At 38.1% G+C, this 27,617-nt stretch overlaps 1 protein-coding gene across 5 annotated transcripts; it reads right to left on the bottom strand.

Annotated features, from left to right (window-relative positions):
• Positions 1 to 1,460: 1,460 nt before the first annotated feature.
• VCF2 (VCP nuclear cofactor family member 2) lies at positions 1,461 to 20,287 on the bottom strand. Of its 5 annotated transcripts, none has more exons than XM_054544635.2 (3): positions 20,185 to 20,287; positions 17,124 to 17,223; positions 1,461 to 4,680 (listed from the first exon to the last, which is right to left on the bottom strand). In XM_054544635.2, exons 1-3 carry the CDS (start codon positions 20,202 to 20,204, stop codon positions 4,453 to 4,455), a joined length of 348 nt encoding a protein of 115 aa, XP_054400610.1. In that variant the 5' UTR covers positions 20,205 to 20,287; the 3' UTR covers positions 1,461 to 4,452. The 5 variants fall into 5 exon arrangements, with proteins under 5 accessions (XP_054400610.1, XP_009233176.1, XP_009233173.1 ...); XM_009234901.4 differs by having other exon boundaries at positions 20,035 to 20,233; XM_009234898.3 differs by lacking the exon at positions 20,185 to 20,287 and adding an exon at positions 19,815 to 20,176.
• Between the last annotated feature and the right edge of the window lie 7,330 nt (positions 20,288 to 27,617).

The raw sequence follows: 27,617 nt of genomic DNA on the forward strand, positions 1-27,617 counted from the left end.
AAGAAATTGATTCTACTTAATCCAAGTGGCAGGAAGTTAAAGACCTACTCCTTAGTCTAATGGAATACCAAGTTCGGAGTCTGGGGATTATCAAAGTGAGTGATGTGTAAATTTATACTTTCCATGTTGATCTGTTAATCATCTATTTGTTTTATTATGTTACAATCTTGCCTACTTCAAAAAAGTCTTTTAGTAGTAAAGGAAGAGCAACTCTAACTCCATACAATTACTTTCACTTGAACCCTGAGAAATAGCACAGATATAAAATCTTTTCCACTCATTTTAATTAGATTTTATAGACCAAAAAGTTGGATTTTTTTCCCTTCCATCAGATGAGAATGAATGAATGACTTTCTCCCTGGCGAAGGCATATATTTTCTGCTCTTCAACCTAAATATCATTTTCCCTAAAGTCTCCACCAGTATCTTAATGGGCAACTGAATTTGTAGTTTTGTTTGTAACCAGAAAATTTCCATTCATTATAACAATACTGTGGCCAGAAGATACACGGAAATTGCCAACCAGTCAAATGTGCGCCAGTGTAGAATCTCACATGTGATTTAGGCAGGTGCACCATCTTTGTACAGTTGGTCTCAAGAAGTTGTCTTAAACAAAATATAAAATATATCTCAATGGCTTCCTGGTCAGAATATTTGCCTATTTTGCCCAGCCTCGGTTCATGTAGTCAACCAGTTGTTCCATTCAGATGATATAGGTTATACTCTGACCACAGCCTCCAGCCAGGAGGAACAAGAAATCAAGGAGACAGAGTCTGGTAACAGTGTCAGCTTTAAGATCTGACTCACTTTGTAGGGATTTAAGTGACAATATTACAGAGCATTCCTTTGAAAATGCTGCTATATAAAAAGAAATGAATTTAGAAAATCATTCAACATCTAGACTCTGATGAAGAGCTTAGAGTAAATTTGTTTCATTCTACTGTTTCTTTGGTTATGTAAACAGAGAACTATTCCCTAGAGAAAATGTGTCCTGGCAGCCCTGGTCTTCACTATAAAAGCAGAAATACCCTGGCACTGCTGCTTGGCCACTGTGTTTCTTTTAGCAAATCATTAACCACTCTCAGTTTTCTCAGAATTGTATGTAGTCATACGGATAACTTACTGTCAGCCTCCCACTCCTCACCTATGAAATGGAGAGCCCACACCACCTACCTCAGGGGTTAATGAGTAACTCGCACAGAGTGTGGCACAGGGTGGGTTTGAATTTAAGGGCAGTTTCTTTCCCCAAGCACCACCACACCTCATTATTGGTGCAGCATTCTGCCCTTGCTTTATATTCTCATTTAAAATATATAACAGGGTCTAATTTCACCTCTTAAACTAATCTGGCTCCCTTTTTTCAAACTCCAAATTTTGAAAAAAAAAAAATCCAGAGAAGTCCTTTGTAACGCCAAAGGTTCTTGCCTTAGCCACGCCAAAGAGAGACACACAGATCAGACCGAGAGAAAAAAAGCTGTAGGCTTTATTAAGCAGAGTGACAGTACAAAGCTTCCACAGCGTGGAAGGGGTCCCGAGTGGGGTAGCCAGTGTTAGATTTTTTTATCACCTTTTAAACTCTTTAAGGCAGGAAATACGTGCGGTGGGAAGATGTTACCAGAGGGAGAAACAAAGACAATTAACATGTCTCAGATCTTGAGGAAAACCGGAATTGTAACTTAAGTTTTATCTACTTATAACCTTGCAGCGGGATGGCAAAGGAGACAGGATCTCACGGGATTTTACAAATTGTGTTTACAAGGAATTGGAATTGGGAGCATAGATAAGGTCTGCTGGTCACAGAAAAGTGGGCTTTTAACATTCCTTTTAGTTTCAGGGGAGGGGGAAGGGACAGAGGGAGAGAGGATACAGGGAAGCTTACAACAAAATTTTCACTGTTTATAGCTTTCTTGGGGAAGAAAACACAGGCACAAATTCTGATGTTAGGAATGTTTTAAGCATATATCTTCAATATTATTCATCCAGGACCAAAGTAAGTCCGGATGCAGGAAATGAGTGAGTTTCACAGCTTTCTGAGCCCCTACTCGACCCAGGAAGCCCAGCTGGAACCTCCTCTCACTTTCTACTTTCTTCTGATATTCCTTGAAAATACTTCTCCTTCATAGCAGAGATAATTAGTTTTAAACAGCTTGTTCCTTCCCTGCTGTGAAGTATTGAGTTTTATTTCAGGACCAAAGGACATAAACCAGTTTATGACATAAACAGGTTTACACAATCTGCAAAAGACAGGACAGAGATTGCATATTGTATTTACTAGGACAAGAGATTTACACTGACCACTCTGGAATAAGATTGTGCTTACTTAGTTCAACTAAGTACTGAAAAGTCTTATAGAGATTGAAAAGCCAACACTTTTTCTGTGTGTATGTAATTGCTTTATTATTATTATTATTTTTTTTTTTACTTTGAAAAAATAATGCTTTGTCATGGTGATAGCTTTATCTTTCATATCTTTAAATAGGGGGAATGAATGGAAATTTGCTTTCTCAGCTGTTCAACTACACTGTGTTTTTAATAGACACTTTCTTTCAGTAGGATGCTGTGTATTTAAGCATGCAGAATTCTTCCTGGGTATTTCTGAATCCTGTTGTGTACATGTGGGTTGAAAATTCAAATATCTCATCTTCTTTAGTATTTAGTTGCTCACTTTATTGTTAGAGAAACTGGTGGCTAGGTATCCTTTCTCTATTTTCCGCCATAAAACCTTTTAGAATTCAAATTTCTTCTCACCATACATCTGGTATTGACTTTGGAAGCACTGGCCATAGAAAAAAATGTTCTTACTCAAACCATCTAATTGAGAAATAATTGACTCATGCCTACTCCCTAAGTTTGGGGCCAATGTGGTGCTGTAATTTTTTCCCCATAACACTAAAATTATACTACAAGTATCTTCCTTAAAATCCTACCCATATTCAAGGAAACAACCATGAAAACGTGTGTGTGTGTGTGTGTGTGTGTGTGTATGTATTCTTTTCCTAGGATAGTGTTCATTTTCATATGTTAATTCTGTCATTTAATAAAATCTCATTCTTCTTTCAGTAAAACTGTAACCTTACGTCTTTTCCAAACCTTGCCAATTGGCAAACACCTCTTTGTAGAGCTATCCATAGTTCTCAGATCTGCTAGTTTCCACTCTGTGGACCTCCAAATATAGTGGAAAAGATAATATGACCAGGGAGGAGAGGACTGTTAGACTCTAACGCATTTTTGTTTAAATCTAGCAACAGGTTGTACCCCTTGCATAGTCCAGGGCAGATAACCTGATGCATCCTGGTCCTTTGTTCACACAGCTCACCACTGAGGAAGCACATCTATGAATTCCCCATTCAAATTTGGTTGGCTCTTTAGTATGACTAAAACATGGGGACCCCCCCCATCTCTAAATAAATAATACGGCCTGTTTCTTCTAATGGCATCTCACCTTATTGTTTCTAAGCCATGTGAATCTTTGCAATTTTAATAATGGAAGCTAGCCCCCTAATCTCTGTGAAAGGGTCTATGTAGCATAAAGTGGACAGTTGTCCAACCCACTTCCACAATTCTTGTTACTTTAAACATCAGTTTAGTAGCTTACACTGTATTAACATTAACTCTATACATAATAGATGGAATTATGAGATCACATAATACGCTAATGTAATAAATTTTTGTTTAAGACAAAATGTTATTACATATTTCTTATCTGACAGAATTGTGCAGTGTTTCCTACTAAGTCTGAAGTGCACACTCTAGAGGATAAATGATACAGAAGGTATCTAAGTATACAAGAGCCTTAGAAACATTCTCCCTGGAAATACAAAGTGTAGAGACAGTTATTAGAGAGAGATTTTCATGTTCATAGTCTAAACTGGGTCTGATTGTTGCCATTACAACTAGAGAGCAATTTCAACAGAACATCTACCTTCTGAGGGGAGTATGGCAGTTCATTTCAGTGCAACACTGAATCTGGCTTTGCATATTTGGGAATACTAACTTATGGTTTTTTGAGTGTGGATTTTTTGTTTGTTTTTTAAATGAAAGCTACATACCTCTTTACTAGGCTATTGTATTTTTAAAAATGAAGACTTACTTGTATTTTAAAAAGATGTTTAACACAGAGTTTCTAACTGACAGATCTGGAAATCAATCTGAATTGGACGTATGGCTTCAATGCACAGGAGAAGTTTCCTCATATTGCTACGTTAACATAAATTTGACACTCAACTTGAAAACTCCACGTAGAAAGAGTAAAATAAAAATAAAAATAAAAATTTCATAAACATTTCTTCACAGCCCCTTTAAAATTGCAACAGTGCAGTAAAACCCCAATTAAACAACTGCCCATTAACTTGTTACTTAAAATGTAGACTTAAAAACCAATAGACTTTTTTTGGTGTGTATGCAATTGCTTTTATAAACACAGTTTAGGTTGGAATAAGGAAGTCCTAATTCATCATGTTGGAGCTTGTCCTCGCTGCTGCAGGCTGTTGAAGTGAGCCTCCTTCAAGATCTGGTTGATATGGGAGTAAAGACCTTGGCATGGTACATACCCCTCATGCAAGAACTGGGGAATGTTTGCATCAGGTTCAGTAACAATCTGGTTTAAGTTGCCTTCTGCTCCACTTGCTCTCTCTGGGGTATTAATGCGGCTGCTGCTCCTTTCATTATCACTCCATGAAAACTGGAAGGAAAAAGAAAGGGGATTGCTATTATGCTATTACAATATTTTTCCTACTTGGCTTGGAGAATAGCAGCATAAAACTCTATAATGGGCTTAATGGTTTTTACAAAGTAGAGCCATTTAAGATAGTTCATTCTATCCTCACAACAACCCTTTAATTAAGTTGGGATTAACAGCCCCCATTTTACAGATGAGGAAACAGATCACTGCCTTGTCCAAAGTCACATAGCTACGAAGTGGCAGGGTGAGGATTCAAACATAAGCCTTCCAATTCCAAATCCCTTCACACATTCTCTACCCTTGCTTGTACGATTTATTCCAATAACTGCATCAGAGAAGTAAGTGCTCATCCTCCACCTGAAGTATCAATTAATGCTAAGGATGTAGTAGAAATAATGACCATAACAAGTAAGCTGGACTATGGGTAAAAGTTACAATGAAGCAAATAAGACACATACATTTATACATACATGGATATACACATAGATACAAATAAACAATGATTTTGTACACATATCCTGATAGTGGACATGTATGTTCTTCCTATATCAATTCAGTGCTACGTACATATCCTGAAAGGCATTTGACATACTTTTAGTTAAAGTTATATGTTACTTATTAGCATTTTATGACTAGCATTCATTGTTCTTATATACTTATGGATTTAATAGGGTGTGTATTTTCCTCTTAAGATCTTCTTTTTTTTTCATTAAACTAACATGATTCAGTGTCTTTTTTATGTTGGAGAAGCTACTCAGGGATCCCTGTAAACAGTTGTTTCCAAGAATTTCCTGCCTTCCAATGTTACAATTCCCAAAAGAAGAAGGTAATGGCAAGGACTCTTATTCAAATTACAATATTTAACAATGCTGGTATTATATTTCTTCTAAGTAAGTTTTTTCCAAAGGTAACATTAGTAAGACTTAAACCAAGAATGGTCATAGTCCATAGGTCATTTGCAGCTGTTCAACTTAGGTCACACAGTACACTGCCCACAGGTACCAAGAGACAACCTATGCTCATCTTTATCCAACCAGAAACATGTTAAAAGAACTTGTGCAGGAAAAGAGATAGAAGGGGTCAAATGAAGCCAGATGTGAGAGTTAGCAATAGCAATCAAATTGATTTAAGGATTAAATGTCAAGGCCAATTCAAAAAGAAAATTAAAAAAAAATTTTCCTAGGCCTGAGTATAAAAATATAGAACGCCCACTGTCACAAAGTAATGAAGTTATGAATATTCCAAAATTAAGTAAGCTATTACATTGGATAAGAAACCCACAGCCCACACTTTGGTTCCTCCTAGTTGGCTTTCTTTGTTTTTTTTTTTTTTTGTTACAGGTACTGCCTGAAAAATAAGGTAAGAACAAGAAATCATTTTTGATGAATCAAATTTTCATCTCCAATGAGAACATATTGATTTTACACTGTAGTGCAACACTAGGGTGATGCTATGCTGTGTACATTAAAAATTCATAGGCTAGAAGGGATTTCTTTAGAATAATTATTAAGAAAAAATACATCTACCTTTAATTTGTTTCATTTTAAAAGTTTTTAAACTCAATTGTGTACAGATATAAATAGAAATGCTCATTAAGACATTTTTATACTATCAATATTTTTATTAGCTGAAAATCAGAAACAACTAAATGTTTAAAAACAAAGAAGTACTTAAATTATAGTGCATGCATTCATACAACAGAATCTCATCAGCCATTAACAATAATGATATGTCATTCTATATCAGAAGTCTTTATACTTCAGGTTCTTAGAAAAACCTAAATTTATAGGCTATAAAAATTGTTAACAGAGAAATAACTAAATGATGACATTCACAGCTTTCATCTGAGTAAACCATTTAAAAAATTAATTAGGTAAATGTAATAGAATAAATGCCTGTAAAAAAACTTGTCATATAATTTAAAATCTAAAGTTATATTAAGTTAAATAATAAATACTCATTAAAGGTCTGGATGATTTCTAATTTTTAAAACATTATAGGAAAATATTTTTCTAAAAAATATTTTCTTATTTAAAAGAAAATAATTTTTGTCTAATTCAAAGGTTACTTAAAAGCTATTTATGAAACAAGGTGAAAGTAACCAGTAAATAAGAACAATGTAAAGAAATGTCTCTTTCTTTACATACTATATATTTACCTCTTTATAAATATAAAGGGGTATTTTTGGCAAGAAACGTTAAAAGGAAAATAATTTTATATGAGAAAAAATCTTGTATGGTAAATTTCTGTCCTAAAATAACTGGTTATTTAAGAAAGAAAGATGTCTGGGATAAAACAGGAAGTCCAAGCATCTCATTAATGATTTGTATCAAGTTGTCTATAATTAAAGGGAAATTTTTTATAATAGTCTTTTACAGATTGGGTTTTGATTTTTTAAAAAACATATACACTAAAGAATCGGTTAGAACAACAAAATTTTCTTAAGGTATTGATTTACTCTAAATAAAATTACAATGGATTTTAATTTGTTTAACCCAATTTTCAACTTTTATTATCTTGTATTTTCAGCTTTCTCTCCCCCTTGAAAAGGCCTGAGATAATAACCCTCTCCTTCTACTCATTTTCAGCTTCTGTAATTTTTCTCCTCAGGTTCCAACTGTTTATCATAGCCTGATGCTAAAAATGTTTTATCTTAAAGGTCTAAAGAAAATGTTTTCTTCCAACATAACATTCTGTGCTCTTGGCTTTAAATTCTTCTATGAATCCGAAAATTTTCATTTATTACCCAGGAAACATTCTGCCTATGTCTAACTAATTCAAGTATCATTTTCATTAGTTTTGATTTGCAGCTTACCTAAATGGACTTTCCATAGGGAATATCAATTGTACTGCAGGAGGTTTTTTTTTTTGGTAACTGGTCTAACAAATTTTACATTTTATCAAAATAACTCCTATGCCATTGTTATTAAGTTTTAATTTGCTTAGAAAAAAACTGAAGTTAATTTTTTTTTTAAATCAAGGTTACTACATCCATGTAACTTTCTTGCTTTTAAAGTCCTTGTGCCTTTAAGTTATAGGGCGTTGACTCCTGGATATAAAAAGAACACCAAGTTTTGCTAAATCTTAAACAATGACAGCAGTTAAAGCCTTATCTTCAGACCCAGTAGAAGATGCCAATCAAAATACACTGTGTTCATAAGGCACAAGGCCAGAAATTAAAACTATTAAATTCCTCAAGGCCCAGGGACTATCATGGAAGAGGTGGGTATGTGAGATTGTAACGGCCAATTTTGAGAGATAAAATTAGTTAAGTTTCTCTATAAATTAACTATTAATATTGAAGGCACACTGATGCAAGACCAGCATCTGGGCCCCGATGTCAGAGTAACAAGGTTTTCTTGGAGCATTAACCCATTTCTTAATTAAAGAAAAATAAAGGTTATGAAAAAGTTTATTGAAATTATATGTTATGGTCAAAATGACCAAAACTTAATAAATTTGTTTGGAAAAATTTAAAAGACAGATTTAATGGGCCTCATGCTGTCTTTATTAAAGCTTATTGTTTGGGAAATTAAGTCTCCTCTCTCAAAAAAATAAAAACTTTTGTCTTTCTTTGAAATCTATCACTCGGCTAAATGAATGACTTATTTTACAATGACCTTTGATCCTATTTTGTGATATCAAGTATTTTTAACTTTTTCTAGTTGACAAACTTTCCAAAATAAAATTATAAATTTGGTCCTCATTAATCTTTTAATATTAGATCCCCTGACATCCAAAAGAGACATATTCGGGTTATTTGATATAATACAATCATACAAGAAGTATTGTCAAATATAAAATGGCTTTAACCTTCTTTGGATTATATTTATATAAATGTGTTATTAGTATGTGTTTCAGAATTGTATGAAATTCCTGTGATTCTGATATGTCTTGGTACATGTCAGCAGTCCCTAACCTTTTTGGCACTTGGGACCGGTTTTGTGGAAGACAATTTTTCCACAGATGGGGGAAGGAAGGGATGGTTTCAGGATGAAACTGTTCCACCTCAGATCATTAGGTATTAGATTCTCATAAGGAACACACAGCCTAGATCCCTCACATGTACAGTTTACAATAGAGTTTGCGCTCCTATGAGAATCTAATGCTGCTGCTGATCTGACAGGAGGCAGAGCTCAGGCAGTATTTCTCGCTTGCCCACCACTCACCTCCTGCTGTGCGGCCTGGTTCCTAAGAGGCCCAGGGATTGGGAACCTCTGGTATATGTTATCAGTAGTAATAATGATTATGTAAAATAGTTGTAAGCCACAGAAGTAACCAAATTTCCTTGTCGATTATGTCTTTATGACTGTTCTAAGACTCTTGTCATTCACAGCTGTTTTACTTTTATCACTTTCAAAAGGTGGTTTTATAATCAGCTATAGGACTCTGACAGGTGCTCTTGAATGCAGGCTTCTGATAACTTTGGAGATTGTGATACTAGAATAGAGGAAAAACTTCCAAGACTCCCATAGAGCTAATGTGTTCATAAACATTGAGCAGAACAGGAGTTAATTACACAGATGAAACTAATGGAAAACTGAAATAATCTTTTTGTGACTTTGAAACATTGTTTGAAACTCAGAAACTTTTGTTTCTGAATTTGTAACATTGTTTCTAACTTTTGTTTCTGAGTCCAGAAAACCATTTTTCTTTGAGCTATTTTACAGCTTTTAATATTGGGTTAACTATGTTACTGTGAGAAAAATCTGAAGCATATTTCTACCTGATTTCTCCAGAATTTGAAAACTATTTACAAGTATACATAGTTTATGGTAGTGTAGTTATTTGCAAAAAATTGATAAGACTCTGTTTTCTTTTGTAACAGGACACAATTGAAGACACTGATTTTACTGAGGCTTTGATTGGAATGGCAGATCCAAACAGATTACTTTACATAATCAAAGTTGACTTATAGAGCCAATAAAATCCCCTTGAGAAAGCTGGCCTCATATATTGTCTACACAGTCTGTGTACAGGTTCCTGACCTGTGATAAGTAAAGAATGGCACTTTCTGACAGGCCCAAGGAGTCCCAGGTTATCTTGGGACCTCAGTAAGTAATTTACCCAATTAATGTGGGTATTTACAGGCACAGATAAATCCATGGCTGAGCTCAAGGCGTTGAAGTGTAATCTGAGATTCCTTATGGAATAAAGTTCCAGCAAAGCCAATTTAAAAACAAAAGAGTGTGCATGGCAAATAGTTATTCTTGCTGACTTTATACAAATACTCAGGCAAAGTATAATAAAACTAATGCTTATTTTACACATAAATTTGTCCTATGATTTGTCTTTAGTGAAAATGGGGCTTGGAGAGAGAAAAAACATGTTTCAAAATGAACTACAGTACACCGGTTGTTAGATTCTAGTCTTGCCTAATGTTTTTTAAATTTTTCTTATTTTCTAGTTTAGACTGGATTCTAAAATTTTTCCTGGCTACAAGCCTCCAAAAATAATGTTTTCATTTTTTTTCTTTCTTTCCTTTCCCTTTTTCCATTTTTCCTGATTTGAAATCAACAAAAATTAAGCTGCGCTTTCTTAAAACCCTGTGAACTGAAGCTAGACAACTTCAGCTTCAGAAAAAAATAACAGCAACCTATTTACATACATAAAACACTTTCATACCTGCCTACTGATGTATGGACTTCAGAGTAATATGGCCTATATTGATTTTCCAGGATTGTTCCCCATCTTTTTGTTTGTTGTTTTCTTTCTCTCTTCCTCCCCCTACTTTTTTGTCATAGAACATGATACTTCACAACCTGCTAAAAATAAGGTTTCCTAATAATGTGTGACCTACCCATCTAGAAATAAACCATCTTTGCGACAAGAGATCAAACAAAATCTGAGACCAGAGATTCATTTTCTTCTAAAATGCTTTCTCCAAAAGATTTAAGAAAGAAAGTGGGGAAAATGTGAAAGGAAAATAAATCTCAGGGCCCTAAAATCATTAGGCCAAGGGAAAATTAGTGAAAAACATTTTCACTAAAGACAAAGCCAAAGGAACTACATCAGGCAAACCCACTTCCCATTTTATTCCTAAATCAGATAGCTATAAAGATTTTTTTTAAAGCGACATACCTTTCTCACAATTTGCCCACAAAGAAATTCCTTGTGGGCCTCAAGATCTTTACCCTAAAACAGTTCTGTTGAATTTTACCCTGGCAATGTAAACTGATAACTTATCTTCACAGGTGTCAGACAGAAAGTCACCCCTCTGCTCACCTGAGACAAATGCATATCTGATTACTCCCTCTACCCTATTGTTTGTATAAAAATGCAGATTCACTGAGCCAGACTAAATTGTATATTCAGTGAAAGGCAGATCAAGGACTCAAAAGATTGCAACCTCTTGTCTCTTATCTACCTATGACCTGGAAGCCCCAGCTTCAAATTGTCTCGTCTTTCCAGACTGAACCAATGTACATCATACACATATGGATTGGTGTCTTCCATCTCCCTAAAATGTATAAAAGCAAGCTATACCCCGACCACCTTGAGCACATTGTCAGGACCTCCTGAGGCTGTGTCACAGGTGCGTGCTTAACCTTGGCAAAATAAACTTTCCATATTGAGACCTGTCTCAGATATTCTGAGTTCACATATATAGAGTTGGGACTTTAAATAATTTTTTTTTTAATTTTAGTTTTGTATCTTCACTTTCTTTTTTTAAATTTTTATTTATTTATTTATTTTTTATTTTTTTGAGACGGAGTCTCGCTCTGTCACCTAGGCTGGAGTGCAGTGGCACGATCTCAGCTCACTGTAAGCTCTGCCTCCCGGGTTCATGCCATTCTCCTGCCTCAGCCTCCCGAGTAGCTGGGACTACAGGCGCATGCCGCCACACCCAGCTAATTTTTTTCTTGTATTTTTAGTAGAGATGGGGTTTCACCATGTTAGCCAGGATGGTCTTGATCTCCTGACCTTGTGATCTGCCCGCCTCGGCCTCCCAAAGTGCTGGGATTACAGGCATGAGCCACCGCGCCCGGCCTGTATCTTCACTTTCTAACTCATCTACTACAAATATATTTCTTTTGTGAAAAACAAACATTTTATTTGTAAGTAGGCAAACTAAAGAATGCTACTACAAAACCAAGTAAAATCTCCTGCTTATGGATTCAGTTACTTCTGACTTCAAAGCAAAGACTTAAAAAGCACTGTGATTCCATAACTGAGATTTTGGGAAGAGGGTTTAACCTCCTTTAGCCTAGTAAAGCGCATCTAAAAAGTCAATACACTAGCATTTTCTAGGCTAATAATTCTGTTTATTTAATAAACATAGCCTATATTATGCAACCTGGGCTTTATCACACTTACCCTGTGAATCTGTTTCATGTGAGATATCCCACTTAATGGACCGTTTGTCAGAATGATTGAGAGGAAAATTTGCCTCTTGATGGTGTATGGTTTTGACACTTGAAACTGCTATCTTAGTACAGAAGCATTAACCTTAATACACTTTATTTTATTATTTTTTTAGAGACAAGCTCTCGCTCCATCACCCAGGCTGGATTGCTGTGATGCAATTGCAGCTCACTGTGGCCTTGAACTCCTGGGCTCAAGGGATCCTCCTGCTTCAGCCTCCCAAAGTGCAAATTCTTTTATCAGAGAATAAATGAGATTTTAAGCACTTCAGTATTTGGAAAGACTCATAATATATAAAACATCTTCACCATCCTCCTAAATCCTCATACAAATGTCTTACCAGAATGCTTATCGTATCTGACAGTTACAAAGCTCATTCTTTTTTGTCTGAATTTTCAATATAGGTTTAGGGCTGATATCTGTGCAAGGCAAATGAAGGATAGAGCCCTTGCAAATTCACACACATAGCAAAATAAAATTATATTTATGAAGACTCTAAAGTAGGGTATCTCATTATGCAAAATTCACAAAGGCACTTTACAAAAATCCTGGGGTCCAGGTCTGTGTGAAAAAGCAGGATTTAGGTTAGTTTGGGCCATAAAGAAATCTGCATACTTACCTGTAACCAAAGAAACTTTGAGGCCAGCAGGGATTTGCTATAATACATTCTGTTTCAGAATAGGCATCAAAATCACCCCTGTGGCTTTTTGACACTTTGACTCATGTGCACATGCTGGGGCCCAACCTCTGAGAGGCTGTCAAGTAGGCACAGATTGTTCTGATGCCCAAGCAGTATCTAAACAAATATTCGTATGTCTATTATACAATGTATAAGGAAGCACTTTGCCTGGGCTACTTAGGGATTCAACAGGTAATTCTTGAGCCTAATCAAGTAGCATACAGTACTCTGAGAATGACAGCATCAAGCTATTGCAATTACAAGAATGTAGCAATGAATGCTGACTGGGGAAATAGAGGAGGCTTCTTAAAATGAAATGCATCTGAGCTAGGCCTTCAAAGATACAGAGAATATTAATAGGAAGGGTGTGACAAATGGAGAGAGCAATAAGAGCACAAGCAAGCTGAAGAAGAGTTCTTGAGGAGACAAAGCCACAGATGATGTGGCTGGTATCTCCCAGAGAAGAGTTAGTGAGAGCCAAAATGTGCAAGAGAAGATATGGCTAGGTTATCAGGGGCCTTGAATGTCACTCTAAGAAGTCTGTACAAACAGGTATTTGAGCATAAGATAAATGCTCAGATCTATATTTAGGAAGAGCATTTTAATGGATTAATGAAATAGGGGGTGGATGAGACCACAAAAACCACTGGGAAATTTTGCAATGTATCAAGCAAGAGGCAATGCAAGCCTGAATTAGGACGGTGGAAATGTAAAGAAAGGGATACATTTGATACACCCAGAGGTAGAATAGAAAGGAGTCATTGAGGAAATGACAGAGACACTAAGTTGATGCCAGGCACCCAGGACAATGACTGGCAAATGGTAGGTGCTCAGTAAATATTTGTTAATGCAATTAGGAAGTCTCAGATGTTTCCTGACATATGTTACAGCAAAGGAGTAGGGAGGGGATGGAGGAGCTAAGGTTTACTGAGCAGTTGCACAAACGGAGGTGAGAAACAAAAGGGAGTGAATGTAGATTACAGTTTGGATTTAAAAGAGAGGGAAAAGACACAGTACTTGAGAGAAAAATAAACTAGACACAAGATTAGTTACGGAGTGAAAAGAGAACCTTAGCAGGCTAATGAAGGATAAACAGAACTGAGGAGATGAGGAGGAATATTAGTTACAGAATATCTTCATAAAAACAGAGCAGAAATTCATGCATGTATTTATGATATAAAATTATATAACACTTTTTAATGATAAAAGCAGATGAACCCAGTATTTTACTTTCTTCTTTTTTTTTTTTGAGAGGAAGTCTCACTCTGTCGCCCAGGCTAGAGTGCTAGAGTGCCAGTGGCACGATCTCGGCTCACTGCAACCTCCGCCTCCTGGGTTCAAGCGATTCTCCTGCCTTAGCCTCCCGAGTAGCTGGGACTACAGGTGCGCGCCACCACACCTGGCTAATTTTTGTATTTCTTTAGTAGAGATGGGGTTTCACCATATTGGCCAGGCTAGTCTTGAACTCCTGACCTCATGATCCACCTGCCTTGGCCTCCCAAAGTGCTGGGATTACAGGCGTAAGCCACCGCGCCCGGCCCAGTATTTTACTTTCTTTCAAGCCCTAGCTTTCCTCTCAATTCCATCCCTCCATGCCTTACAGCTTTTCCTTTATGTGAACCTCCACAACAAAACATTCACTCCTAATACATAGTCTATCCCTGGAATAATAATATGATGTTTATTCAAAGGCACCTGTAGAAACTTAAGTAAAACAGATGATCCTAACCAAATCCATCAGAGGGCACTTAAAATACGTGCTCCCAAAGTTCCAAGGCATTTAAAATGACGTGTACACATTCTCTAATACTAGAAACATTGTGGAATCTTATGAACTGTAAAATACCGAATTAATTAGGTTGTTGAATTACAACCACTTTCCAAATTAGCAAGGCAATGATATTCATGTGTTAACTTCTCTGTGCTGATGGGGTAAATAATCTATGCTTTTTGTAGCTCAGTTTCCTTCATAAGATGAAGTTAGAACAGACACTGAGTTGTAAGTTATTTTCCAGCTCAAAAATTAAATTTATAACAGAATCTATACAACTATTTAAAAATCTATACAACTCATCTTGTTTCAATTCAGTAAATGGGATTTGAACAAACAAAAATGAAAAAAAAAGATTGATAGGTAATCCTCACCTGCAGAAAAACATGTGGACATATTCAATTCATTAAAACAACTGAGATTGTAAGATTCAATTGCAATATGAAAGTGCTTGGAATGTTTAGTATGCTCCATGAACACGGCTTCTTAAAATGTACAAAACAGATTAGGCCATCTTTGAAAAAGCTTGTTCCTCCATTTTGAATGTATCTTTGAGTAGAAGCTAATTTCAGAAGGTTCCCATTTTGCCATAGGGTTTAAAACCACATCTAATGACCATTATGTTGTTCAACAATGATTCCATCCCCAAAAATGCTTCCCAAAGTAGGTCTGTCTCTTAGAATGTATGTGATCAAATGTGATGAGAATGACTCCAAACTACTAAGAACCTAAGAGAAAATGTTCTTCAAAAATTTCACTGAGGCCGGGGCATGGTGGCTGATGCCTGTAATCCCAGCACTTTGGGAGGCCAAGGTGGGCGGATCACTTGAGGCCAGAGTTCGAGAACAGCCTGGCCAACATGGAAAAACCCCATCTCTACTAAAAATACGAAAACTAGCCGGCCATGGTGGTGCATGCCTGTAATCCCAGCTATTCGGGAGGCTGAGGCACGAGAATCGCTTGAACCTGGGAGGTGGGGGTGCAGTGAGCCGAGATCATGCCACTGCACCTCCAGCCTGGGTGACCCAGTGAGACTATCTCAAAAAAAAAAATGCCTCAGTTGTCATCTGAACTGATATTACTTAAAATGATAACCTGACAAGGGGAGATTTCCTATCAGTTGAAAAATAACAGGATTCATAGACCTCCAATTTTAAATGTATTTGGGGCCTCCTGGTTCTGTTTTTCTCTCATTTCTCTTATTTCTGCTGCCCCTTTGGAATTGTAGCATTAGGGCACAAAATCTTTTCCTACTCTATACAGTAGGGAAGAGAAAAAGGCAGAGACCTGCTCCAGATAAGCCACTTGTGTGTATATCTACATAATTTTCCACTCTTAATTTCTTGTACTACTCAGTAATCTGAAAGGTAAAATGAATGTTCCTGGCAAGTTAGACACACTTGTAGAGAAATGTTCGGCTCTTTGTGTTTGTACTTTCTGTAAGTCTTATATCTATGTACTAGGATTTTTACAGGGAAAGTGGTGGTGTAATTTGTAAGATGTATGGTTGAAAGAAAATATTCCTATATGTGCAAATACATCCCACAAAAATCCCCCAGTACCTAACAAAACAAATTATATAAGTTAAATCTAGTTATGTTTTACTCATCCAAGTAGCTGCCCACAATCTTGGATAATCATACCTGTGTATATGTAGGTACCAAGAAGAGGACCTGGATTGATAATCTTTTCTCATCTTGCTCAAAAAACGGAAAGGTGAGCCATACTTAGTTATTAACTAAGAGGATTAACTCAGAAAGACTTTACGAGGTTCCTTTAACACTCTACTAGTAATTATATCTCAATTAAAGCTATACTATGCTAATGAATACAAGTTATTAAAGTGAAGCACCTTGAAGTTAAAATTCAAGCTCCTTAGAATGGTGGTTACTAGAGGTTTAGAAAAGAGGAAGGGGGGATGAAAAGAAGTTGGCTAAGGGGTATAAAAATACAGTTAGATAGAAGAAATAAGTTATAGAATTCAACAGTACAGTAGGAAAATTACAGTTAACAATAATTTATTGTATATTTCAAAATAGAAGAGAAGATTTATAAGTTCCCAACACAAAGAAAAGATGTATGTTTGAGGTGATGGGTAGCCCAATTACCCTGATTTGATCATTACACATTATATACAGGTATCAAAATATCACATGCACCCCCAAAATATGTACAACTATTCTATATCAATAAAAAATTAAAAACTTCAAACTCTTTTTCTAGCACCATTAAGGTTTTGCAAAAATCATGAGACTGCCCCAAATTTTTCACTGAGAAAGCAAGACTTGCCTTCCACCTAATAACATATCACTATGTACTAAAAAATATGTTTTCCATATAAAAATAAGGGAAGTAAGACTACTATTCCCTGCTCATATGAGGGGACAAAATTACAGGGGCTAATTCCTCCTGATTATGTTTAACAAAGTTTTTCTGTGCTTCTTTTCCATTTTCTGTGAGATACTATATCATAATTTAAAGCTCCAGCTCAAAAGCCACTGTAATCAAGAAAGAAAACTTTTATGAAGGTTTCTTGGAATAATACATTTCTTTTCATCACGGAGCACAAATTGGATAATTTAGTGTAGGCAATGAATGAAATAGAGGCTATCTGACCACACTTGCTACCTCTGTATCTTGAGAATCCTGAAAGATAGGGTTTCTCTTATTCCTTTTGGGCTGGGTGGAATGATGGTTGCCCTCTTTACTGCCATTTCTTCTTCTTTTCCTGAAAATAAATTGCAAAGAGAGAGTTGTTAGATGAAACAACTGATCTTTTGGACGCTTAAACTGTAAAGCAGTGACAACATACATATATGAGACCTTGCCTGAAAAAATATGTCACTATTTGCTATCCCAAGATATAAAAGTCATAAGTACTCCATTACCAGGCATGAAGATAAAAAAATGTAATACAAGAACTCTAAGTAAAGTCAAGCTGTACATTTCATTTCTAGAAATAATTTTCATAACTTTAAATGACCCTTGAAAATAAAGAATATGAGGAATTTAATGCTAAGTTTTCAAAATCTACCTAATTAGTTTCATTGTTTTGACTCCATGAAGTTACAATTCCAGGGTAAGTGATTTTTAACTCCTTCAATAAGATCTTAAGACGTGTGTCTGCCAGTGTCTACTCTTAAGTTCTTATGCCAGTGGTATAGCGACACTGAAGAGATATTTCTTGTATGCTGAATGTGGTTAGGCACTTACTGTTGCTATACCAGCTAGTATTATGACATAGTTACTCCACTAGATTGTTACCATGAGATTGTGGCTGATTACTTCCTTGAAACATTCTTTTCTCAAAATTGTTCTCAATGATTGGTAAGATTACATCTTCAGTTTCAGGTTCCTTGTCAATAAGTAATCAGATTGCAGCGTTTGACATAGTTTTCACAGCACTCTATTATTAATCAGACATTCTCCCCAGCCATCTGCTTAGAGACTTTTGAGTTTTTGGTACTCCTAAGAATGGCTGAGTTTACTTATTTTTATAATTTCATTACTCTTTAATCAATTCTCATCTCTAGGAGACTGAGTACTAGTCATGTAGTGCAGTGATTTCTAACACTCTGTTAAATTAAACTGCTTTCTTTAAGAAATGATAAAGCTACACATAATAGGAAAAAAAGGAGTTCCTGTACTGGGAACAGGGGCTCTTTAACCACATCCTTCCCTGGATCTGCCTTCCTGTGCCACCCACTAACATAGCCTGACCTCTCTTCTTAAAACTGAGCAAAGAGCAGGCCCAGAGAAGCACAGTGACTCAGACAGTAAAATGAGTAAGGCTGGTAGAGCTGAGGCTGGAGGGAAAGTTCTCTTTAGCCTTGGCCCAAGGTCCTCCAGGAAAGTTTTCAGGAAGTAAAAGTTAATGAAGAACTGCATGCCCAAATCAAACAATATCTTTATGATAAAGAACTTGCCAGTATAAATGAATTCAGCTTATTTGTGTACAGTGTTTAAAAAGGCACTTTTTTTTTGCAGGAAATGTGATTTTTACCCAGATATGTGAGACATGCTAAAGCAGTTTTAGTGGGATTTGGGGAGACAAAGACCTTTGTAGTCAGATCAGGCTTGCTTCATAAATACTGTTTACTGTCAACTGTCTGTGTCCCTAATTCCAATAGCATGTTGGTAATTTGGCCCCTGAATTCATAGTTAGTGTATTTTTCTTTATATTGCAAGCTCCTCATTACATGATCTAAATCAATGCAGCAGGCTAGGTTGACTAGCTTTTCACCACTGGAATAAATAACCATAGGATGCCTTCCAGAAAATAACCTTAGCATGCCTTTCAGAAAATAACCTTAGGATGCCTATCCTTCCAGAATCTCCGTTCTATGAATTGATCCAGGGCAGGATCTTTGTCAAAAGATAGCCAATATACTAACAGCTGATCAAAACATGGAGCAACAATAAAAGATCCACCCCATCTACCCAGGAAATTCTATGCTACATCTTACCGACGCCTCAGTGAGATTATTATGAAATGAAAGAAAGAGCCTCAAACCTGGAAAGATCTGGGCTTTGTCCTGAGTCTGTCCAACCAGGTAAATGGCCTTTGTCAACTGAACTGGCTGAGGCCAGTAAAACAGATTTTTAAGATATCTTAATGACATAGGCAAATGCTGACTACAAAATGCCAAATAAAAAATCACGTAGAAAACTGCTGCTATATTACACTCCATTATGAAATGATTGATTATATACAAAGAAAAAATGACCGGGTGTAAATATTACTTTATTTCACAATGTTTATTGAGCATCCACTAAGTGCTAGGCACTACTCCAGGTGCCAGGATAAAAGAGTGAAACAAACACATGCCACAGCTCTGCCTTCATTAGGGAGCATGGTGATGTTTGTCTTTGATCATGGTATTTTGAGTATTTGAATATTTTGCGCTCAAGTTTTACTGAAACTTTCAACAGCTTACAATACGTTTGCATTGTTTTTAAAACAGAGTAATACTATGAAAATGATTTTTCAAAGTGTGAAGCTGAGTTTAAAAAGCGGAATGTTCATGAAACAATGTTAATCTCATTTTTTAAAATGCAACTTTACGAAAAACATCTAAGGAAATTTATCACAGAATATGATTAATGGTCACGGCTGGGTGATCGGACTGTGGATAAGATTGGCTTCCTTTATTACGCTTTAACAGTCTAACCAAGTTTTCTACCATGAGATTCAGTGACGTTTGTAACGAAAGAATACATTGATAAAGGTCCATACAACTCCAGTATCACGTGGAGAAAGATGACAAAACCAATCAGAGAAACAGAAATACTAGTTGCTAGGGTACCTAGCAGCCTCACCGAGGAAATGCCAATTTGAAAAAAAGAATGCTATTGTCCACTGACTGGGTTTTCGCGAGGGACCACATCCCCACCTCACCCCCGCCTCCAGGGCTTGTAAGGCACTGACAACCAAAGAACCAGCATTTTCTTTCAGAGAAGGCTTCGCGGCATTTTTTTTTCAAGCACGAAGGGCGGGGCACGAGGCAAGGAGGGCCGCACCACCGGGCAACACTGTCACCTGCAGGTCTTGAGAGCCGAGCGCCACAACCCCGGAAGAAAATACATCTCCGCTGCGTTTCCGCCCCGAGCCCCGAGATCTTGGCTGAGAAAGCAAAGCGTGATGACAGTGGGGACCAGAGCACGGCCGGAAAGGCCCCGAAGAACTTACCGTACAGGGCAGCCTCCCATAGTCCTGCCCTCGGAACCATAGCAACCGCGCAGGAAGTTCCTGCGCCGCCGGAAAAACGCATCCCGGAGGGCGGGGCTGGCCTAGGATTGACGGGCTCTGGGCCTGCGCATCGGAGCCCGGGGAGGTCGGCGCTTGCCTCTTCTGGGTACCCCGCAGGCTTCCTTCCCTGCTGTTGGGAGCTGACGCCTGAGGGACGATCCGCTGAGGATCAGGCTCTGCTGCGCTATTGCCCGAGCCGCCCCATGTTCGAGACCTGTGCCAATCTCATGGACATTCTCCTCCCACCCAGCCAGTCTCTGAACACGCTTCTCACGTGGCACACGCCCTGTCCTTGCAGCCCTCACACCGCTGATCCTCCTCGGCTACCTCAGCGCCCCCGGGGCTGACCAGGCCGTGGCCGGCGCCTCTCCGTCCTCAGGGGGGGTCTCCTCCCGCCCACTTAAGTCTCTTCCGCCCGCGGCCATGCCCTGGGCCTCAGGAAAGACCGCGCCCCTCCACGATGTCCACTTCTTGCATCCCCCACTCTCATAACGGGCAGCACCCGATCGTGTCCTAACAGCTCCCTCTTCCAGTGCCCCAGCATCCACAGCCTTTAGCCTTAAGGAGGCCTCCTCTCCACTAACCACAACCGCGTTCCTCACCATTCACCTTCCTTAGCCAGCTTACCCAAAGCTATTAACTCTCTCCTCCCTACTCTCCTGGCAATCCCCCCCCAAGTAGACAAACAATGTACATCCTCCACAAGTGTACCTTCTCTGTCTAGTCTACTTGCAAGATCCCTCCACAAGTACCAGCACCCAATTTTCTCATGATATACACTGATATTCCCTTGAGAAAATAGAAGCAATCAGAGAAGAATTCGCACCACTTCCCAACAGCAGTGGACCTGCACTTACAATCTTGGCTGCTTCCCTGGAGGAAGTGACAGGATCCTACTTGAGACCAGGCCCTTCACCTGGGTCCTATGCCCTCCACCTTCTTAAGGGATCATCCTTTGCAGTTATGCTTTCTCCTGAATTATCATGTTCCTCTATCTGTACTTTATTATCTAAAAAGTTGGCAAAGGGAGTGCTAGAGTTTAGGCTGATCCCGGTTCTTGCTGTTAAGTAGGTGACACCACAGGGGGCTGCATTCCCTGAGGATGGGGGGGCAGATGTGGAAAGCGGCTGATTCAAGAGCTAAAGATCATGCCATAAAGGAAGCCTAACCCAGCAAGGGGCTAGGTGACCCTGCAGCCGAGGCTGTGGAGTAGACAGCCCTGGACAGGGGACTTTTAGACTGCCATGTTTGTTGCTGCATTGTGCAATTTTAGCAAGAATCCTGCTAAGTCAGTTTGGTTAGAATTTCCCATCATCAATATCTCAGTTAGGTTCCTCATCCCCCAGGTGATGTCTGGTGACCCTGGCCCACTTTCACCAACAATCCTGTTAGTTCAATTTAGCCACAATACCCCCTTACCTGTGGTGTTTCCTCTTAGTAATTTTCCATCCATTGCTCCCCACCCTGCTCCTTGGCTATAAATTCCCACTTTTCGTTGTTGTATTTGGAGTGGAACCCAGTTTCTCTCCCTTCACTACAAAACCCCATAGCAGTGGTCCCTACACCTATCTTGATGGTCCTGAATGAAGTCTGCCTTACCGTTCTTTAACAAATGCCATGAATAATTTTTTTCCTTAACGCCCTTCACTTGAATCCCATGCCCTTCCACATTCTCAAGAAGCAAGCTTTTGTAATGATCATTCCTTTTACTTGAATCACCACGTTCTCCATATCTATTGGATCATGCTATCATCTACAAAGTGGGCAAATAGATGGTTAGAAATGAGGGATTTTGCTTTCAAGAGCTGATCTTGGTTATTGCTGTGCTGTAGGTGAGACCCCAAGGGGCTGCATTCTCTTAGAAGGTGGAGGGGTTGGAGGGTATGGAAAGTGGCTGATTCAAGAGCCAGGGGTGCTACCATGAGGCAAGCTTAAGCCAGATAGGGACTAGGTTACCTTGCAGCTGAGGCTGTGTAGTGGACAACCCTGGCCAGGGGCGGAAGGGAGGATGAAGCCCAGATTCAGAGGGGTCTGCAGAAGCCAGCACACATGGGCTGAGGCTGAGTCAGCCAGGGAGTACCAGATTCTGACCAAGATGAGAGAGACAAAAATGCAAGTTACACCAGCCACAGACATATGTGAGCAAATCAGCATCACCAGCAGGATTTGGGAGATAAGTTAGCCTTCCTTCAGAAACCACTGAGGACACTGCAATCAACATGAGACTCCTAAGCAAAGCAGACCCTGTATTAGGCCATCTTGCATTGCTGTAAAGAAATACCTGGAGTCTGGGTAATTTATAAAGAAAAGAGGCTTGAATTAGCTCATGGTTCTGCAGGCTGTACAGAAAGCATGGTGCTGGATTTGTCAGAGGCATTCGAACCAGAGCAATTCTATCTTGAAAAAATAGGAAAAATCTAGGAAAAATGAGGCTGGGCCTTGCTTGCTTGGCTGCATTCTCAGAAAATTAGGTATTTCTAGCCTCTAGATGTTTTTACTGAACAGATCCAGACTTAGGAGTGTCCTGATATCCCAATATCTTGAGAACAGAAGCATTCCTAATTTTGCTTTAAAGATCATATCAATTCTTGCAAAATATAGTAATTAAGAAAATTAATCCTTTATCACAAACCCTTGTACAGAGCACATCTCCCCATAATCTTTTTTATCCTGTATATAAACAAGTATTGTACCTAGGGTGGATGCATTCCTTTTCTTACTTTTAGGAATACCCTACTCTGTCTGTAGAGTAGCTGTACTTTCACCACTTTACTTTCTTAATAAATTTGCTTTTGCTTTGCACTGTGGACTCACCTTGAATTCTTTATTGGGCGAGATCCAAGAACCCTCTCTTGGGATCTGGATTGGGACCCCTTTCTGGTAACAGCTTCTGGGGAGGCCTCAGGAAGCTTTTGCTCATGGTAAAAGGTGAAGCAGGAGCAAGCACTTCACATGGCAAAAGCAGGAGCAAGAGAGAGAGAGAGAGTTGGAGGAGGGGAGGGAGGCACCACACACTTTTAAATGACCAGATCTCATGATTATTATGTAATGTCCCATTTTGTCCCTTGTAATAATCTCCACTATAAAGAGTGCTTTGTGAGGTATTAATTTGACACCTTGAGTTTTTATGTGATTCATATTTGCAGGGTATATCTTCTTCCATCCTTTACTTGTAACTTGTTTATTTTTAAAGTGAGGTTCTCTTTTTCCCAAGATACAGATTAGTGATAAATATATTGTGAAAATCAAGATCTTCTTGCAGCCGTGAAACGGTAACAGTAAAAATACCAAAAACTCAGATGTAGAAGCTAATATGGAACTGAAGTGTTATGCAGAAATCCACAGAATAATTTGTTGGGTTCCTCAAAAGAACCTCAATCAAATTTACTGACAGCCTTTATAGAAAGATAACTTGAAACTAAAGTGATACATTTATATGAAAAATATTACTTTATCACCCCATTTTCTGCAGTAGGGTTTTAGATGAAATTTCATTTCACAAGTGTTCTGTTGCTAAAAATATTTTGAAAATGGCTGTATAGGATAATCTTTCAGAGGTCTCTCAGCTTAGAAATTTTGGGATTCAATTACCCTTCTCTACATTGAATGGAAAAAGTGAAAAGAGAACAATATCATGGGGGAGGGAAATGTTGGTCTACTATATTTTTCTTTCCTTTTTCTTCCTAAACTAACTGGTCTGTTAGTTTAGTTCTCAGCTGTGCTGTTAATCCAGGTAAAAGATGCCCTTCAGGAGAATACATGGATTCATTGGGCCCCAAGGCAGTTTTGAATTGCTCAGAAACAACAGCCAGAAAAACTTTTGAAAGGCTGTAAATGGAGATGATTGAGATCTTCTGATATGGTTTGGTGGTGTCCCCACCCTGTGGAAGGGACCCGGTGGGAGGTGATTGAATCATGGGGGCAGGTCTTTCCCATGCTGTTCTCATGATAGAGAGTGGGTCTCACAAGATCTGATGGTTCTGTAAGGGGGAGTTTCCCTGTACAACCTCCCTCCCTTTGCCTGTTGCCATCTGTGTAAGACATGACTTGCTCCTCCTTGCCTTCCGCCATGATTGTGAGGCCTCCCCAGCCATGTGCAACTGTGAGTTCTCCATTAAACCTCTTTTTATTTTTTTTCTTTTTTGTAAATTGCCCAGTCTCAGGTTTGTCTTTATCAGCAGCATGAGAGCAGACTAATACATCCTCTGATTTATGTTACTTCTCACTCAAGTTGCTCAAAGTGCCTTCTCATCAAGAGCTGTTTGGGTAGAGACAGACACATTTGTTCAGCCCTATTTTTCTCTGTTTTCTTCTCCTCCTTCCTTCCTCTTTCCCTCCCTCCCTCCCTCCCTTCCTTCTTCCTTTCTTCCTTCTTTGTACAAAAATAAGTGAATTTCTTTCTTCTCAGTAGAAATATCAGAATATTTCATATATTTTGTGAGTTTTTTTGAAACTTTTATTTTGGGTTGAGTACATGTGCAGGTTTGTAATACAGGTAAATGTGTGTCACAGGGGTTTGTAGTACAGATAATTTTGACACTCAGGTATTAAGCCTAGCGTCCATCAGTTATTTTTCCATATCCTCTCCCTCCTCCTAACCCTCCACCCTCTGATAGGCCCCAGTGTGTTGGTCCTTGCTATGTGTCCATGTGTTCTGATCATTTAGCTCCCATTTATAAGTGAGTACATGTGGCATTTGGTTTTCTGTTCCTACATTAGTTTGCTAATGATAATCACCTCCAACTCCATCCATGTTGCTGCAAAGGTCATGATGTCTCTCTTTTTCTTATAGATGCATTGTCTTTATCCAGTCTACTATTGACAGGCATTTAGGTTGATTCTGTCTTTTTTATTGTGAATAGTGCTTCAGTGAACATACATGTGCATGTGTCTTTATATACCTAGTAATGGGATTCTGGGTCAAATGGTAGTTCTGCTTTTAGCTTTTTGAGGAATTGCCACACTCCTTTCCACAGTGGTTGAAATAATTTACACTTCCACCAACAGTATATAAGCATTGCCTTTTCTCCATAAACTCACCAGCATCTGTTATTTTTGTTCTTGATTTTTTTATTTAGCCTTATACAATTTGACTATTTTTTTATTTGAGACAGGGTCTCATCTGTCTGTGAACGTGGATTCTACTTATGTCTGAGACTTCTAGGGATTCCAGCTCTCTCAATTGCCTACGTTTGAACTTTATGAATTTGTTACATTTCAGTTGTTTCCTTCTTATCCACTTTTATGACTGTCACTTCTTGCACACATGTTCTGCCAGAGGTAACACAGTTTGTGTGTGTCATCTCTCCTCAGAGGGACTTGTCATCCTCTTGTATCAGTTCCCATGGCTGCCTTATTACCTCAGCTCTCTCATGATCCAAAAAAAAAATGATAACATAGATTATTAGGCTTTTTCTCATTTTCAGGGCCAAAGTGACTTTCTCTTGAGCCTTTCTAAATATTATGTGGGGGTAGAGCTCTCCTTTGTTAATATTTTGACTACTGGTACAAAAATGCAGCATTCAAATATTTGAATTAAAAGATAATCCAGGGGATAGCTGACTATGGCTTGGTAGCTAAATCCAGCCCATGGCTCATTTTTGCATAGCCTTTAAGATAAGGACTTTTTTTTTTTTTACATTTTAAACTCTTATTTTTAAAAAACACAATATGCCACATAATCTATGTGGCCCACAAAGACTAAAATATTTATTGCCAAGCCTGTTAAAGAAAAATTCATGACCCTGTATTAATCTAATATCTACTATTCTGCATCACATTAAGAAATACGTTTTCATCCATTATTTAATTTATTTACTCACAGACTGAAAAGTATGGATTATTTTCTGATCTTACCCTATCCCCTTAAGAAAGCATCCAGCTTTACCAAACCATGTTTTCAGTCTGAGAAACTTGTCCCAGGGCTTAAATGATACAGAAACATATATCTGAGGTAGGAGACTGGCAGGACTTGTTTCTGGTCATAACCCTGCTGACTAAAACAGAATCTGATTCAGACAGAATAAAGTGGATAAACTGGCAGAAACCAGCAGATGGCCACAAGGGTGATCCCTAATTGCCCTTATTGCTTATTAGCCTGAGACACTGCCACCAGCACCATCACAGTTTACAAGTGCCATGGCAATGACCTGGAAGTTACAACAGCTTCCCATGGCAATGGCCTGGAAGTTACCCCCTTTCATAGAAAGTTCTAAATATCTCGCCCCTCAACTTGCATTAACCTGCCCTTAATGTACATATAATTGAAAGTGGGTATAAGTCAATAGAAATGCGTTTGCAAAGACCCCATAGGTTGGTGACTCTGAGTGTAGTGCCTATGAGTTAGCCCTGCTCTGCAAGGAGCAGTTCCATTCAATAAAAGATTGCTGTCTGACACTACCAGCTCACACTTGAAATCTCTCCTGGGCAAAGCCAAGAGCCCTCTCAGGCTAAGCTTCAATTTTGGGGCTGGTCTATCCTGCATCAGTTTCAAAGGGATGATTTTTCCAAGTATTCCATGATTGTGTATTTCTCAAGGTCATTTTAAAAAAATGTCAATATCTCAGAATCTTTCATTCTATGTCTTGGTCAATGTGTCATTTATGTAAGCATGATGGTGACATATACCTCAAGTGTAACGACTGTTAGTCTGATTATAAATGCAGTAGAATTATTGCCCAGTAAGATGTAACATCAAATATGCATATTTAATTGCATTGGACTCCTCCGAGTACTTACAGGAAAGTTGGTAAGAATAAATATTCATGCTTGAAAATATTTTGGAATATGTGTAAAATGGATCAAATCCGAATACCACAGATGGCATTGTCACTAGATGCTAATAAAGTACATAATAGGAACCATAAGAGACAGTCAATAATAAAGGGGGGAAATGAAAGGGAACACATCAAAGCACCATCAGACGAGTACAGAAGCACATGCATGAACACACCCTGTAGCTGCAGAAACACATGGTAGGAACTAAAACCCTACCACTAATCAGACTTTTTCTCACCAACTCAGGAGTTCACAAATGAGTTTGCTAAGGGTCAAATGCCCACAATAAAATTGACCAATTTAAACATCACTGAGAGCTACTTAAAGCATTATGTAGAAAGCTACAGACAACAGTGAATTTATTCTGAGCAAGTCTTAATCCACCATCTTCACAGATGGCTAAAGAAAGGGCCTCTAAACATTTTGTCTCATAATCTCTAAGGTAGTGACCTTCAAACTCTTTTATTACAATGCATGAGAAATACACAGTTTGTATATACTTCAGTACACAAATAAATATAAGTATGTATATGTGGGTGTGCCGTGTATTTGTATATTTTGTATGCAATGGATACTATTTACCAATTATTTTATCT

Source organism: Pongo abelii, chromosome X (assembly GCF_028885655.2).
Source record: "Pongo abelii isolate AG06213 chromosome X, NHGRI_mPonAbe1-v2.0_pri, whole genome shotgun sequence".
Classification (NCBI taxonomy): domain Eukaryota; kingdom Metazoa; phylum Chordata; class Mammalia; order Primates; family Hominidae; genus Pongo; species Pongo abelii.